The sequence below is a fragment of the Artibeus jamaicensis genome, unplaced genomic scaffold, assembly GCF_021234435.1.
Source record: "Artibeus jamaicensis isolate MK-2021 breed Jamaican fruit bat unplaced genomic scaffold, CSHL_Jam_final contig_851, whole genome shotgun sequence".
Classification (NCBI taxonomy): domain Eukaryota; kingdom Metazoa; phylum Chordata; class Mammalia; order Chiroptera; family Phyllostomidae; genus Artibeus; species Artibeus jamaicensis.
This window is the reverse complement of record NW_026521986.1, coordinates 9,430,989-9,445,261: the sequence shown is the minus strand read 5'-3', so window position 1 is coordinate 9,445,261 and position 14,273 is coordinate 9,430,989. Positions and strand designations below refer to the sequence as shown.

At 53.4% G+C, this 14,273-nt stretch overlaps 1 protein-coding gene across 4 annotated transcripts in view; it reads left to right on the top strand.

The window, feature by feature from the left end:
- ACTN1 (actinin alpha 1) overlaps positions 1–14,273 on the top strand; it is an 86,747-nt gene that overhangs the window by 37,637 nt on the left and 34,837 nt on the right. For 3 of the 4 annotated variants that reach the window (XM_037158637.2, XM_037158639.2, XM_037158636.2), the window contains exons 2-3: positions 9,244–9,358; positions 13,474–13,593. In XM_037158637.2, coding sequence (XP_037014532.2) covers positions 9,244–9,358; positions 13,474–13,593 — 235 coding nt within the window. Of the gene's footprint in view, positions 1–9,243; positions 9,359–13,191; positions 13,368–13,473; positions 13,594–14,273 lie in introns of those variants that run through there. The other variant, XM_037158638.2, reaches the window with a different exon arrangement.

The following is a 14,273-nucleotide window of genomic DNA, read 5'->3' as shown; positions in this document are numbered from 1 at the left end:
TTCGCCAACTCAACACCGGCCACCTGCACTCTGAGTCTCCGGGACCCCAGCATTCACATGGCTTGGGGGGCAGTCTGTTAGAGAGGTGTTTTTTCTGAGCAGAGGAAACTGCCTGGTGGTTCTCAGCAGCCACTCCCAGGTGGGTACAAAGTAAATAGATCTGGGTGGAGATGTCTTGAAGACTCTGCTTTTCATCTGTGAGTGAGCCAGCTGACAGCTTGCTTTGAAAGGCTGGCAGTCAGCCCTCGATAAGTTAACCAGATACCCCTGTTTACGTTACCAGAACACCGGCCATCTGAGATCACTCCTGGCAGGTCTTTGCTTAGACAAACCACCCAGAGCCCACACCCTGGCCACACTGTGGGGGTCACAGGGACTGCAGGGTGGCCCTAGGGAGACGAATGCTCCCTGGCTGCTCCGCGGTGACCTCCCCGCCAGCAGATGCTTCAGAGAACTCAGCCCTTTGTGCACGTGCTGGCCCTGCCCTCCCCAGGGACCTTGGCCTGATGCGCATACACCCGGCCAGCAGTGAGGAGGAGGGGCAGGCTCTGGTGGCAGCCAGAGTGGGCACCTGCCTGGGGCCGGGGGGAGGCTGGAGGGTGCGGGGAGCTGGTCTTTGACTTCAGGAGCCCAGGCTGAGGTCCTGTTGCTTTCCTCCTGGGGAGGGAAGGTCCTGCTATGGCGAGCCAACTTTTACAAATTCTTTTAAATAGATGGGATAATTCCCCCCCCCCTTTTATCTTTATCTTGTTCTTGTATTGTTTATTTTGGAAATGTGGTGCCTTTTTCCCCCTGATAATACATAGGCCTTGACTCCCTCCCCCACCAAAAAAAAAAATTCCCAGAGAAATGGGAAGCCCCCTTTATCCCATTCCAGAGGTTTGACTTAACAGAAAAATGTACACATTTCCGGACAGAGCTTTTGTACATTTGCATAGCTTGAAAAAAAGTAATGACTGCACATGGTATAAAGTTCAAAAGAAACAAAAGGGCGTTCTGTGAAAAGCCAGTGTCCCGCCCTCCCTCTGTCAGGAGCCCCCGCTCCCCTCCCTGGGGGCAGCCTGGGTTTCAGGTCCTCATATGTCCTTCCAGAGTTATGGTGGCAGAAAGCTTTTAGGGACCGTCCAGCAAACTAATAACAGGTGTCTGTTTGGGAGAGGTAGGAGCTGGCACCGAAACGCTGATCATGCTCTGAGTTCACTGAGATGGCACAGTCCCTGTGGGGTGTGTTGGCCCCTTCTGACCAGGAGAAGATCCTGCCAGTTGGGAACACTGCTGGATTCCAGAAAGGGCTACGGTGACTTATCCGAGGTCACACGCATGCCTGGCTACGCCAGGGCAAGGCCCAGGTTTCCTGACTCCAGTCCTCTGCACAATAGCTCCTCTGGAGTGAACCGTGGCTGGGGTCCAGTGTCTAGAGCCCAGGGGAGCAGGAGGATGTGCCCAGGAGGGGTGTGGTCAGCACGTGAGCTTGGGGCCTGGTGGTGGTGGTGGGGGAGGTGGCACTGCTGTCCCACCACCGCCCCAGTCTCATGTGGCTGCAGATGGGTTATCTTGTTTACTCTGCTGTAAATACAGTACAATAGAGAAAGCACCTTTGTCAGTGGAGGTTTCTCTGGTGAGGTCAGCTCAGAGTGCCCAGCCTGAATTGCACAAGGAGGCAAGTCAACACTGCAAAGGAGAGGAGAGCGCCCTCAGGGACAGGGGCGCCCTCAGGGACAGCGGTTGGGAGCAGATTGTCAAACAGCCACACTGGCGGACGCCTGAAAAGAGTCACGGACGATCGGATGCCTGGAGCACAGTCTCTGTCTGCGTCCGGGGTGGGGTGGGGGGGCTTTGTGTTAGTTTCCAAGTCCGTGTGATTTGCTCGCATAGTTTTAAACCACAGCACATACAGTTTTGTGTCCTGCATTTTTGTTAGTTGCATACAAACCTCTTTCCACAATAATATGTAGTTTCAGCACCCATCATTTGGGCTGTGGAATGTTCCACCAAGTAGATGAGCCGTATTTAATGAACTAATACTTTATTAATGTAATGTGGGACTGTTTCCAATTTTGGCCTCGAAGCCATGCTGGCAAGAAAGTTTTCGTGCTCATGGTGGCCTTTTCTTTTCTTCAGCATTTTTACCCAGGATAGCTCTCGGCTCCTGGCTGAGCATTGGCGCCCACTTTAGTCCCTCTGAGAGGTTGCTCTGCACAGGAGTTTGTACCACATCACCCCGTCCATCCTATAATGGGGATTAGCAGCAACTTTATTCTGCAAACAAAATAAATGGAAAGTAGTACCTTTGTTTTAATTCACAAAGCTGGCAGGGTACGCACACAAAGTGTGTATATCAGCCCTCGGCCAAGCCCCCAATGAGGGGATTCGTACCATCCCTCCCAGGAAAGTCCCCAAGACTTTGCTACCAGCTTCCCAGATGGCTGATGTCAGCCGTGGTCTGTTCAGAATGTTAACTGTGTCGGGCGCAGCTGTGTGTGGAGTGTTTGCTTTCACACACCATACGCTCCTGTGTGCGTCATTTTTTTGTTAGGAGACTTAAGAAGATTTCAGCCCTGGCTGGTGTGGCTCAGTGGATTTGAGTGCTGGCCTGCAAACCAAAGGGTCGCTGGTTGGATTCCCAGTCAGGGCACATTCCTGGGTTGTGGGCCAGGTCCCCGGTGGGGGGTGCGTGAGAGGCGACTGATCCATATTTTTCTCTCACATTGATGTTTCTCTCCCTCTTTCCCTTCTTTAAAAAGAAATGAATAAAATCTTTAAAAAAAGAAAAGATTTCACATTTCCCACTGTAGAGCCAGAGACCCCCGTGGGTCTTAATTCAGAGTTAGCCTGCTGACACCTTTTTGGAGGCTTGTAAGATGTCTTATCTTCAAATTGTATTAGCATTAAAAAGCCAGGGAGGGGATTCACATAGAAGTCCAGATTTCTGGCTCCTCTTCTTGGGCAGTCTGGCAACCGAGGGCCCGTGTTCCCATGTGGAGTCAAGGGGAGGCCACTCCTGTCCCCTGCCGACCCTGCCCTGGTACCGAGGCTGCGTTCTAATCGTCATTCATGAGCTCATACACCAGAACTGTTTTCTCCTGAGGGAAGAACAAAGGGTAGCCTGGAAGGGCCCTGTTTCAGGAACAGAACGAGCGTACGTGGAGGTGAGCACTAACCAGTCCTTTCATTCTCACCGCTGCCCCTTTTGCTCCTTTAGTAATTAATCCTCTTTGTGCCTTGGTTTCCTCATCTGTGCAATGGCAGAGTAGTAGCACCTGCCTCGTGGTGTTGTGGAGATTCAGTGAGTCAACGGGGGTAAAAGGCACCCAGGGGAGGGTCTGCCACATAGTAGGTGCTCATCGATGTCGGCTGCCGTTACCGTATTACACTTACGACTCGTATTTATGGCACAAGTGTTTGTCTCCTCCAGACCAGGTTCTCATCCCGTGGTGGTTTTTAATTGTCACAGCTTGGGTTAGGGGAATGTTGGATTATGTGGAGGGTAGGGTTCAGGGGTTCTCCTAAACATTCTAGGATGCATAGAATAGCACCCTGCACCCCCTTGCCCCCAACATCATACAAGTAACCAACCCCAAGTATTAATGGTACTGAGGTTGCAACCCTGCCCAGATATTTAATTGGGTGATCTTGGTCTGAGTGAGCTTTTCAAGCGCATCTGTAAACCAACATTCCAAGGGCTGCCTTGGGCTCTCGTGTTATCAGAATTATAATGGACCTTACTCAGCTCAGCCCCCAGCGTGCTTGAATCCTTTCCTGGGACCCTCACCAAACACATGCCTTTGGCTGGTAACACACTGTGCATCCAGCTTTTGGTCTGTTCTTTATTATTTTGAACTCTAGACTTCCTTGCAGCTTCCTGTCCTTCATCCTAATAATTGAAGCTACCATTGATTGAGCCTTATTTGTGGGTGATTGTGCTTAGCACGTGCTGTGTGTTGTTGAGTTGATCTTCACTCTCCTCTGGGTAGTTCTAGTACCGCACCTCTTTTACAGATGTGGAGTTTGAAGGTTGGAGAAGTGAAGTCACTTGCCTGAGGTCACTGAGGGGCAGAGCTGGGCATGGGTCCAGGTCATCTTTGCTCTAGAATCTACATTCCTTACCACTGGTGTGTGCTGCCTGCCTTGTTTTGCCTGGGAATGTGCCTGACAAATTTATTTGCTTGTCCATGGCAGGGTTTTCAATTATTTGAGGTGAGCTCTTGAATCCTTCTTTCTGTCCTCCTGGTTGAAGAATGCAGTTCCCAGAGCTCCCCCCCCAGCATGTTTTTGATTGGCTCACCATCTAGAACAATCTCCCACCTCTGGACAACCACTCGCCTGCCTCTGGGCTCCGCTCTCCTTGCCTCTCTCCGCCAGAGAGGCTGCCCATCCCTCGCCAACTCTACTGATGTTCCATCAACTCAGACTCTGTGCCATTGCTAGCCAGAGTCCCTCAGATCCCAAGTGATTGTAATGTCACTTTACAGTGACCCATTTTCAGTGACAGTCCATTTCACTACTCGTCTGGCCAGTTACAATCTCAGCCTTGGTTCTGCTGGTCCCTTCCAGCACCTCCCCATACCTGCACCCAAAACCCACATCATCCTGGTGGAGCAGAAAGCACGTGAGGCTGGGAGTCTGGAGGCCAAGCTGTGAACGTACCTGGCTGTGTGGCCTGGGGAAAGCCACTCACCCTCTCTGGTCCATGTGTTTTCAGCTGTCAGGTGAAGGTTTGACTTGGGTGATGCCTTGCGTCTCTTCCAGCTCTGACGTTTTTTCATGCCATGTGTAGAATAGCATGAACTTATGGTAATTATAACTCGTTATATGATAACTGTAATAATAGGTCATTGTTGAGCTGGTACTCTATTCCAGGCCCTTTCGGTGTTTTAAGTGAATTGTCTCATTGACTCCTCACCAAACCCATGAAATTATAGCATCGCCCCCACCTCACAGGTGAGTGCTTTGAGGCAGAGTCGTGCTGGGTCACAGGTACCACCTGGCTGGAGGGAGGTGGACATGGGGTTTGCACTGTCATCTTCAGGGTGATTTAATTCTCCTCGTGGTAATGACTATTTCTCACACACTTACTGTATTTTACACAAATATTAATAATATATTATCATGAAAATGTCATGTTAATATTATCTTTTTTTCCAATTTCTTCTGGTAAACACACTATTATCTTATTTAACCTTCCTTGCAGTCCTGCCTGGTGGATGCTCCTGTCCCTGTTTTGCAGATGTGAAAACTGAGGTTCCGAAAGGGCCTTGGGGGCCGAAGTTAGTACATTCTAGTGCATCTGAGCTGGGGAGCAAGGGGAGCGTGTTCTCTGTGCTTTCTCGACCCCCTTTGAAGGAAACATATGGACAAGGCACTTGTTAAAGACGTGACGGAAAGATAGGAATTCTGTGCGAAAGCAAGACAGCGAGACCTGTAGGCAAAGGTGCTTCTCGCTGTCCATCCATTCCAGGAGCCTCAGCCTGGCTCCTGTGTCTGCCCCACTCCCACCCACCCACCCACCCACCCACCCACCTACCTACCCACCTTGGAGGTTGTCCAGGTCCGTTTGTGCCTTGAAGTACAGTGCTGGGCGGTTATTCTCTTTGTCTCCTAACATCGCCTTTATGCCAGGTTAGGTATGGGCGGATACTTCAAGGTGAGTGGGGGGGGGGTGCCCCTCCCTCTCTGTCCGGGCCGGCAGGGGCTGTGCAGCGTGGCTGGCGCCGGGTGGAGTGAGGAGGGAGCCAGCCCTCGCTGCAGCCCTGTCAGCAGTCCAGCCTGGTGCCCGAGCAACCTTCCTGAGCCCCCTCGGCATCCCTGGGCCCGTTTCTACAATACTGGGTCCACTGGGGGCCTATCTCCTTATTCAGGCTGTGAGCCAGGCATCCAGTGATGGGGCTCTTAGAGCAGTGGGGAGGTCGCAGAGGGCAGGTCATGGTGGGGACTGAGGCGTGGGCCTTGGGTCTCTAGCCACTGGCATCACTTGTGATTGACCATTGGGGTTTCCTTCTTGCTGGACTCGGCACCACGAAGGGGCAGGTGCCCTTCTCTGTCCTAATGTGGGAGGCCGGGGTTTAGGGCCAGGGCCTGCCTTGTGCCTGCAGAGAAGCCATGCGGTGTGCGGGGCAGCCTGCGTGGAGGGCGCTGCCCTCTCCTCTTTGTGCCCGTTAACCTCCTCCTGCTGGGGACCCACAAGAACACTGCCAGAATCCTGGGCTTTCTGCGCCCCTCGCCACAGTTGTAGCCCTCTCCCATAATACATCAGCACCAGTTTAAAAAAGAAAAGATTTTTCTCAGACACACCAGGCGTCAGACTGCCCTGAGCGGTGACTGCAGGCTGGGGCCCAGGATGGAGGTTGGTGGCTACAGGCAGGGAGGAGGGTGTGGGCCTGGGGACAGAGGGGCGAGTCCTCTGAGGCCCATCTGTGGGAAGGTTTGTCCTCACCATTTACTGAGTGCTGAGTGGCAGGCACTCATAAATAGTTCTAGACAATACTCCTGGCTTTTACAAGCGCTGTCACTATTCCCCTTTACTGTCTAGGGCACAGAGGCTTAGGGAGGTTAACCTGAAGGTCACACAACTGGTAAAGGGTGGCTTTGAGCATCGAGCATGCATCTGGTGCACCCCAAAGGGCATGTTCTTAATCACTGAGTGCCCCCACCATTTCCTCTTTAGGCCTGAGATTCAAGACTGGTGCTGCTTACGGGGGGAACTTTCTTATTTGGGAGGTGCTCAGAGACACCTTCAAGGCCGGCGTCACCTGTGGGAGCTGGGGATGAGGCCGCGGAGGTCTGAGCGAGGAGCAGGCCGGGGCCTCAGAACCACTTTGTGTGGGAGGGCTGAGCAAACACAGGTGTGGTCTGTCTCCCAGGGCTCTGGGTCTGGCTTCCCCAGGAAATGAGGCGGCTGCTTTCAACAGTATTTTTCCTCTTGTGAAAGCATCTTTTTTTTTTTTTTTTATGAAATCGGCCTCTTTCTTCTTCTTCACACCCAACCCCCCTCTGTGACCAGGTGATAAACAGTGAGGTCTCTCCACCCCCAACCATGGCCACACTGAACCCGAGAACCCAGGACTGGCCCTTTGGGTTGCTGGGCAGTCCCGTCCCCCTTGAGTTCCCAGGCAGAGGCCAAGTGCGGGCCCAGAAGGGAGCTGAGAGCGTGGTGCCTTGCCAGTGCCCGTGGTGGTCAGGGAAAAGGCACCCCGGCCCCAGCCCACCCCCACGGATGGGCACTGTGATGACGCCTGGCTGAAGTGCCCATGTGGACAAATGACAGCTGGGAGAGAATGTGGAGCTTATTATTTTGTTTACAAATTACATGATACAAATTATACGAAATAAATTATATTTATTTAAAAGATTTAGAAACTCTTACATATTCTTTTACAACAATAACAAAAGTTACAACAAAACGGAAATAAAAGCCAGGGTAGCCTATCATCCCTACCAGTTTTGTGAGGTCAGCGCTACGGGAAGGCGCCCAGAGGCTCGCTCTGCTGTCCTTGGCATCCCCTCTGTCGAGCTGCCTTCTGCTTCTGGAGGGTCCCCGAGAGCGCTGCCCGGCCCCTCGCCCCTGCTGAGACCATTACGCGTTGCGCACAGGTGTGGTTGAATCTTCCAGGACCCTCCCACTTTTTGTATGGGTTCGCTTGCTCCTTCATCCAGTGGCCGAATTTTCACATCTACTAGAATATTCGCTGCCCAGGGCAGGGGTTTTCACTGTTTAGTTCAAGGCTGTGCCCCTGACTCTGGGCCCTGGGACTCCAGGGAGAGCATCGGGTCCATCCCAGTCTGGAGGTTTGAGCTGAAGGGCAGACAAGCAAGGGCCATGCAGTAGGACATGGGCGATGGTTCTTGCAGGTGCACGATGCCGTGGGCCCTACTCCCAACTCAGATGTGGTGGATGGCTGTCAGGAAGGCTTCCTGAAGGAGGTGGTATCATAGCCTGATCTTGAAAGATGAGTGTGTTTTAGCCAAGCATGACATAGAGGACAGTCCAGGCTGATGAATCTGTATGTCCCCTGCCCACCTCCAGTCTGTGTAGCAGTCCTTGTACCAGTCTTTCCAAAGACCGTGTGGACCCACGTCACCCCTTCTTGCTCACACACTTTCCAGCTCTTGCTTATAAACTGCTGCAGCCATTTTCCCCCCAGTAATCAGTGGTGTGTGGTATTCCTTCCTTCTGCCCATTCATTGCCACTTCCCTTTGCTGTGTCCTCTGGGGCAAGAGGAAGTGGTAGTGGGGGTCATGAGTCTGGTGACCTTTCTGAGGAGGAAGCGCATTTCTAGTGTGGCTGCTGCTGCTGCTCTGTAGAATAGTGCACTGCTCACCACTGCACTTTCTGTGACTGGCAGTGCTGTGGGGGGTCTGAACATTGGCTCTTGAGCCCCCAGGTAGTTGCGAGTGCCATTTGGTGCAGAGAGGTCTAGGGTTGCCCAGGAATGGGCTGGCTCTCAAGAGGAGAGTACTCAACCCTGTTTCCCGTGGAATGCGACAGCTGGGGAGAGACACTTGGCCAAGGTGTAGATGGGGCATGCAAAATCACAACACACACTTTTGTTTGTTGTGTGACCTTTTTCCTTGTTAAGCCACCAGGGGGTGCTGTTGGCACAGGACAGCTTGGTCAATGGCCAGTGATCATCTGCTCAATCAATATAGAAGAAGCATTGCAAGGTTGCTGCTTTCACCCCATGGACTAGACCATTCCAACATCGAGAGTGTTTTGTTTAGTCTCTTTATATTCCCTTTCTGGAATTCCTCATACTTTTGCAGCTTTAGGTGCCTCCATCCCCAACCCCAAAGACACAGCGATACACTGTGGGGTATTTACCTTTCTTCTGATCTTGGCACCGTGACTCTGAACTATGTCCGTAACAAAAGTGACTGATCCTTTTTCTCCGTTAGCTGCCAAGCGGATGAGGATTTAATAAACTCTTTTACCCTGTGGTGTTAATATATGGCTTGATAATGTTATCTCTGGGGTACTTCTTAAAACTGTGAGGATTGAAATTAAGCCTTATAACCTAAGTAGTAAATTGCTGGTACTTCTAAATGTGGTTGGGGATGATGTTTTGGAAGCAGGACAGAGGGGAGGCATTGAAAGAGGGTACTGCTTCCTCCGACCCCCGGTCCCACCTGTGCCTCATACAGAACAACCCGAGAGGTGGTGAGAGGCATTGAGGCCCCTGCGAGGGCCTCAGAGACCACGTGACTCACGGGGAGCCTGACCATTCGCTCTTCTTCCCTTTGCCTAGACGTTCACGGCATGGTGCAACTCCCACCTCCGCAAGGCCGGGACGCAGATCGAGAACATCGAGGAGGACTTCCGGGATGGCCTGAAGCTCATGCTGCTGCTGGAGGTCATCTCAGGTGAGATGGACCTCTGGCCTCAAGTGCCAGGTGGACAGGGCCCCCTGGCTCAGGATAAGGTGCCGCCCACAGGGTCTGACGCTCTGGGGGCGTGTCCCCGGCACCTGTGCTGCTGCTCTGCCTTTGGTAATGCCTAGCCTGGGTGTCTTGAAAGAAGGTGGGGTGACGTGTGAATTCAGACTAGGAGACTAGTCTGGTTTTGGTCCTGGCTCTGCTGCAGATCACCTGTGTGTCCTTGAACAAGCCACTGCCTTTTGCTTCAGTATCTCATTTGCAAAAAAGAGGGGTTTGTGAGGTGGTCTCTAAGGTCCCTTCTCCAAAATGCCAGAGCTCTGGTCAAGAATGCAGCCATGGCTGACCATCCCTGAATCTTGGTGCCACTGTAACCTCTCTGCCAAGAGCTACATGATCCCAGTCCCTTATGTGGCCCCCAGCTTGGAATGTCCAAATTGTTCAGATAACTGGAGGGGCAGCTCTCCTTGAATGCAACCTCTGCTTTCTTCAGAATACCTGTCCTTCACCGCCTGTGCAAGGTTGGCGGCCCTCAGTACTCCGGCCTTGTTACCCTGGGCAACCCTAGCTGCTCTCTCCACTTTACCTTCCACATGAAGCCAGTGGGTCCCCGACCTGGGCTCAGTCTAGCCTTCTCCCTGCAGCCCCTTCTTAACTGCTGAACTGCACGGGGCACCCCCACCCAGATGTCCCCCAGGGCCCACTCAGCGTGTCCAAGTCTGTGCTTACTTCTCCTGGCTGCTGCCAACCTTCTTCCCGCAATCTTCATCTTGTTCCCCTGACCCTAATCCAGGAACCCTAGACAGTTCTGCCTCTGCTCTTCTTTCCAACTTGCCATTCAGGTTCCATACATTCTGGCTCCTTCCTCTGCTCTTCTTTTGCCTTGGCTGCTGTGGTATCTGTGGGCCTGCGTCAGCTCCCACCTAGTTGGTGCCAAAGGCCTTCGACCGCCTCCCACCACAGCCCTCACCGCGAGAAGCCAGAGGGTCCGTGCAGCAGCCCAAATACGGTCAGGCTGTTCCCTGCTGGAGCCCCGAGGCGCCTCCCCAGGGCTTTGAGCCTGCAGCCCACATTCCTTAGCGGAGCTCGCAGGACCTTCCGTGAGCTGGCACCTGCTTTGTTTCTACCCGCTCTTCCCGAAAAGGCCTCGGACCTCAGACCCCCTGCCTCCCTGCGCTCCGCGCTTCTGTACAAGCTCTAGCTGCCTGTTTTAACCCTAATACTTTTGTCTGTTTATTTCCCTTGCAGGTGAAAGCTCTCTGTGTGTGTATGGCAGGGGGGGTAGTAAAATGCACACAGCATAAAATTTACCATTTTGACCATTTTTAAGTGCACAGTTTAGCGGCATTGCCCACCTTCTGTGGTTGGGCAGCTGTCACCACCATCCAGTTCCAGCTCGGAAACTCCACATTCATTAGATGCCCAGCCCCCACTCGCCTCCCCCAGCCCCTGACCGGGGCCACTCTCCTCTGTCTCTGCGTGCGGCTGCTCTGGGAGCCTTGTGTTAGTGGGATCGTGCAGCTTTTACCCTTGTGTGACTGCCCTGTGTCCTTTCACGTCATGTCTTTCCGTTTGTCCACGTTATAGCTGTGTCTGCATTTCCTTCCTTCCTTCCTTTTTCTTTTTTTCTTTTCTTCTTTTCTGAGTAATATTTTACTACTCACAAGTGGGATTGCTGGACAGCATGGTAATTCCACGTTTAAGGTGTTTCGTTTTTTTTTAAATCCTCACCCAAGGACATTTTTTTTTCATCGCTTTTAGAGATAGTAAGAGAGAAAAACATCAACTGGTTATCCCTCATATGTGCTGTGACCAGGAGTCAAACCTGCAACCTGGGTATGTGACCCGACTGGGAATCGAACCTGCGACCTTTTGGTCCACGGGATGATGCTCTGACGAACTGAGCCACACTGGCGGGGGCTCTGTGTTTCGGGCACTGCCATGCTGTTTTCCCCAGTGACCTTTCAGAGTCTCCTTCCCTATTGCTGCCCCCACGACACTTACTAATTTAGGTATTTTCTTAGTTTAAACAAACAAACAAACCTGGCATTGTTCTTTCTGTTCAGTCTCTAAAACTCAGTGCAGGCCTTCTCCAGGAGGTCTTCCCCGACCACCCTCCCCTGGGCTTCAGTAACAGCTCACTGATTCCTTTATCGAGTCTTTTGCTGCGCTGTTTAATCATTTTGGCTCACTTGGTTTTTTCTCTGCTCCACGCTGAGCTCCTCATGGCAGGGACAGCCCCATCTCTGTGTTTCAGTTCTGAAATGGCACTTGGCATGTAGGTGACATTCAGAATGCCCCAGTGTGCTCCCCCTGGGCGGCTGGCTGTATGTGCCCAGGGAGGACCTGCGCGCGCTGTGTAGCGGGCCTGTCTCTCTCCACAGGCTGGGGAGACTGAGCCACCGAGACCTTGACTTTGCCTCCTGGAGCATCTCTGGAGCTGGGTGGGACGGCAGGAGAAGGAAGGGGGCGCTGCCTGCAGAGGTCCCAGAAGTGTGGTCCCTGGACCACCCACACCAGGATTCGAAGCCCCACCCCAGACCTCCTAAATTAGACATGTAGGAGGCAGGGGGAGAGGGGGCTGGACCTCTGTGGTTAGCTGGTTCTCCAGGTGGTTTTGTGCTGACTGAAGTTTGCAAACCGCTGGCCTTGCCGCCTCTCCTGTCCCTTGTGGAGAATTCCTGTTCCAGCCAGTGTGCACAGCGGGTGGGCCGGGCTGGGGCTGGGGGGCACGTGGCACTGTCTCCGTGCAGCCCGTGGGCGGGAGCCCCTGTGGTTTCTCATCTGCTCACGATGGTGGGGTGCTGGAGAGGCAGGGCAGTGGTCACAGCCTTGGGAGAGCCACAAGTGGAAAGTTTTGACTTAATAACAACCCAGCTGTGCCTCCCTGGGCGCTGCCAGGCCCAGTGACATCTGCCCAGGAAGTCTGTTTCCCTCTAGAAGCTGGGAGGCCCCTGGCAACTCACTGCTCTGACAGGGTGGGCCTGGCCCCTCGAGCCTGCTCAGCTGGACTACTGACAAGCCTGGGGGAGGGGCCAGTCTGGTTTGGACACCAAGGCAGGTGCAAAGGTCCTGAGTTTCAGGCTTTAGGATGGTGGTTCTCAGCCTTTTGGGCTTTCTGACCCCTTAGAGACTCTGAAAGCGGCGTGTTGCTTCCCCAGGTGTGGGCACATCTGCTGCACATGAGCAGTTTTCAGATAGTTTCAGGGGGTTTCTAGATGCCTCTGTTCTGGGATAAAAGTGCTCTTAATGGGGTGTTTGGAGAACCAGTCCCTCTCCCAGTTTCCACATGGCTTCTGGCCTTGAAACCTGAGCCGCAGCAGCTCCCAAGCGGAAGTTGGAGGGCTGGGGGAGCAGCGGCTGAGCAAGGGTGGGGGTTGACTGGAGCGGAGCCGAGCCGAGGGTGCCCATGGGAAACAGTTGACAGGACAAGAGCCCTGGTTCTCAAATGAGAGAGGGGCACTGTGAACAGCTCTATTTAAGTCCCCAGGGAACTTCTGCAAAATCCTCTGGAGTAACCCACACCCTGTCCCAGGCCCAGACGGTCTAGACCAGACGGAGCTCAGGGCCTTCACATGTGCTGTTCCTTCTGCCTTGGTCACTGTTCCCTGCCACCTGGGCCTGGCTGTCCTCCCTCTATGAGGCCCTCCCCTACCTCTGTGTGACTCCTCCTCCTGCTGCCCACCCTCCTCTTCTGCAGCCTTTTTCAGGCAGTTATTTTAGGCATTTCTCTGTCTTGGTATTTGCATGTGTTTATTTGTGTGTTTCTCAGTGGAAGATCTGTCTCTCCTCTTGGGCAGGGCGTGAGTCCATGAGGACAGGAACTGGTTCTGTTCACCCCCAGATTCCCAGCACCCAGACAAGTGCCTGCCACATACTAGGGGCTTTGTGCAGAGTTGTTGGGTGACTGTGAGCAGTTGGGTCTGAGATGTGGAAGAGAGAAGGGCCACGGCAGGTGCCCCCTCTCATTCCTCGCCTGGGTGGCGTTTGCCCGCATGTATGTGTCCATCCGGATGTGCCCTGGCTGAGGGTGTCATGAGAGCAGCCCCAGCTCATTGGTGACAGCATCTCACCTTCCCTCTCCCCTCTTGGTCTGTATTCAGGTGAACGCTTGGCCAAGCCGGAGAGAGGCAAAATGAGGGTGCACAAGATCTCCAATGTCAACAAGGCCCTGGACTTCATAGCCAGCAAGGGGGTCAAGCTCGTGTCCATTGGAGCGGAAGGTGAGTAAGGCCTGCCTGCTGGCTGCCACCTCAGGGCCTGGGTTTCTGCTTTGCTGGTCCCTGGGCCTTTTCTACCCTGATATCCCTGGGGGCATTTGGAAGCGGGGCTCCCTGTACCTCCATCTGGTCGACCCTGTGCATTCTTCATGTAACAGCAGTACCTTCCATCCAGTCCCAGCCTCCCCCACCCATCAGCCCCGCCCCTGGAAAACCAAGGCTGCTCCCTGGTCCACACAGTGACTCCCCCTGGCCAGTCCCAGTGCTGTGGACCCCGTGTGTTGCAGCGCTGCCTCCCTGACCTGCAGGCCTGGCTGCACTTTGCCGCCCGGAGCGGAGGATCCTGTGGTCTGGGGAGAGGGTGCAGGTCCCAGGGGATGCAGGGCGAAGTGCTCTGCTCCACAGGGCCCCAGGAAGGCTGATGTCCACAAGCCTTTAGGGACGTTTTAATCACATTAACCACATTTTGGCTCTTTTTCCTTCACTTAAAATACTTTTTTAAAGCTCAGTTTAAACCATTATCATTAGCACATTCCCAATGGTTAAAAGGCAGTACACTGCTTCTGTGTGCACCGTGGTGGCCGTGAAGGACTTGGGGGGTGGATGGGGTAATCAGAACAGATGCCATAACCAGGCCCTTCAGGACTGCGTCCCACGGACTCAGCAAGGATGCACGGGGCACC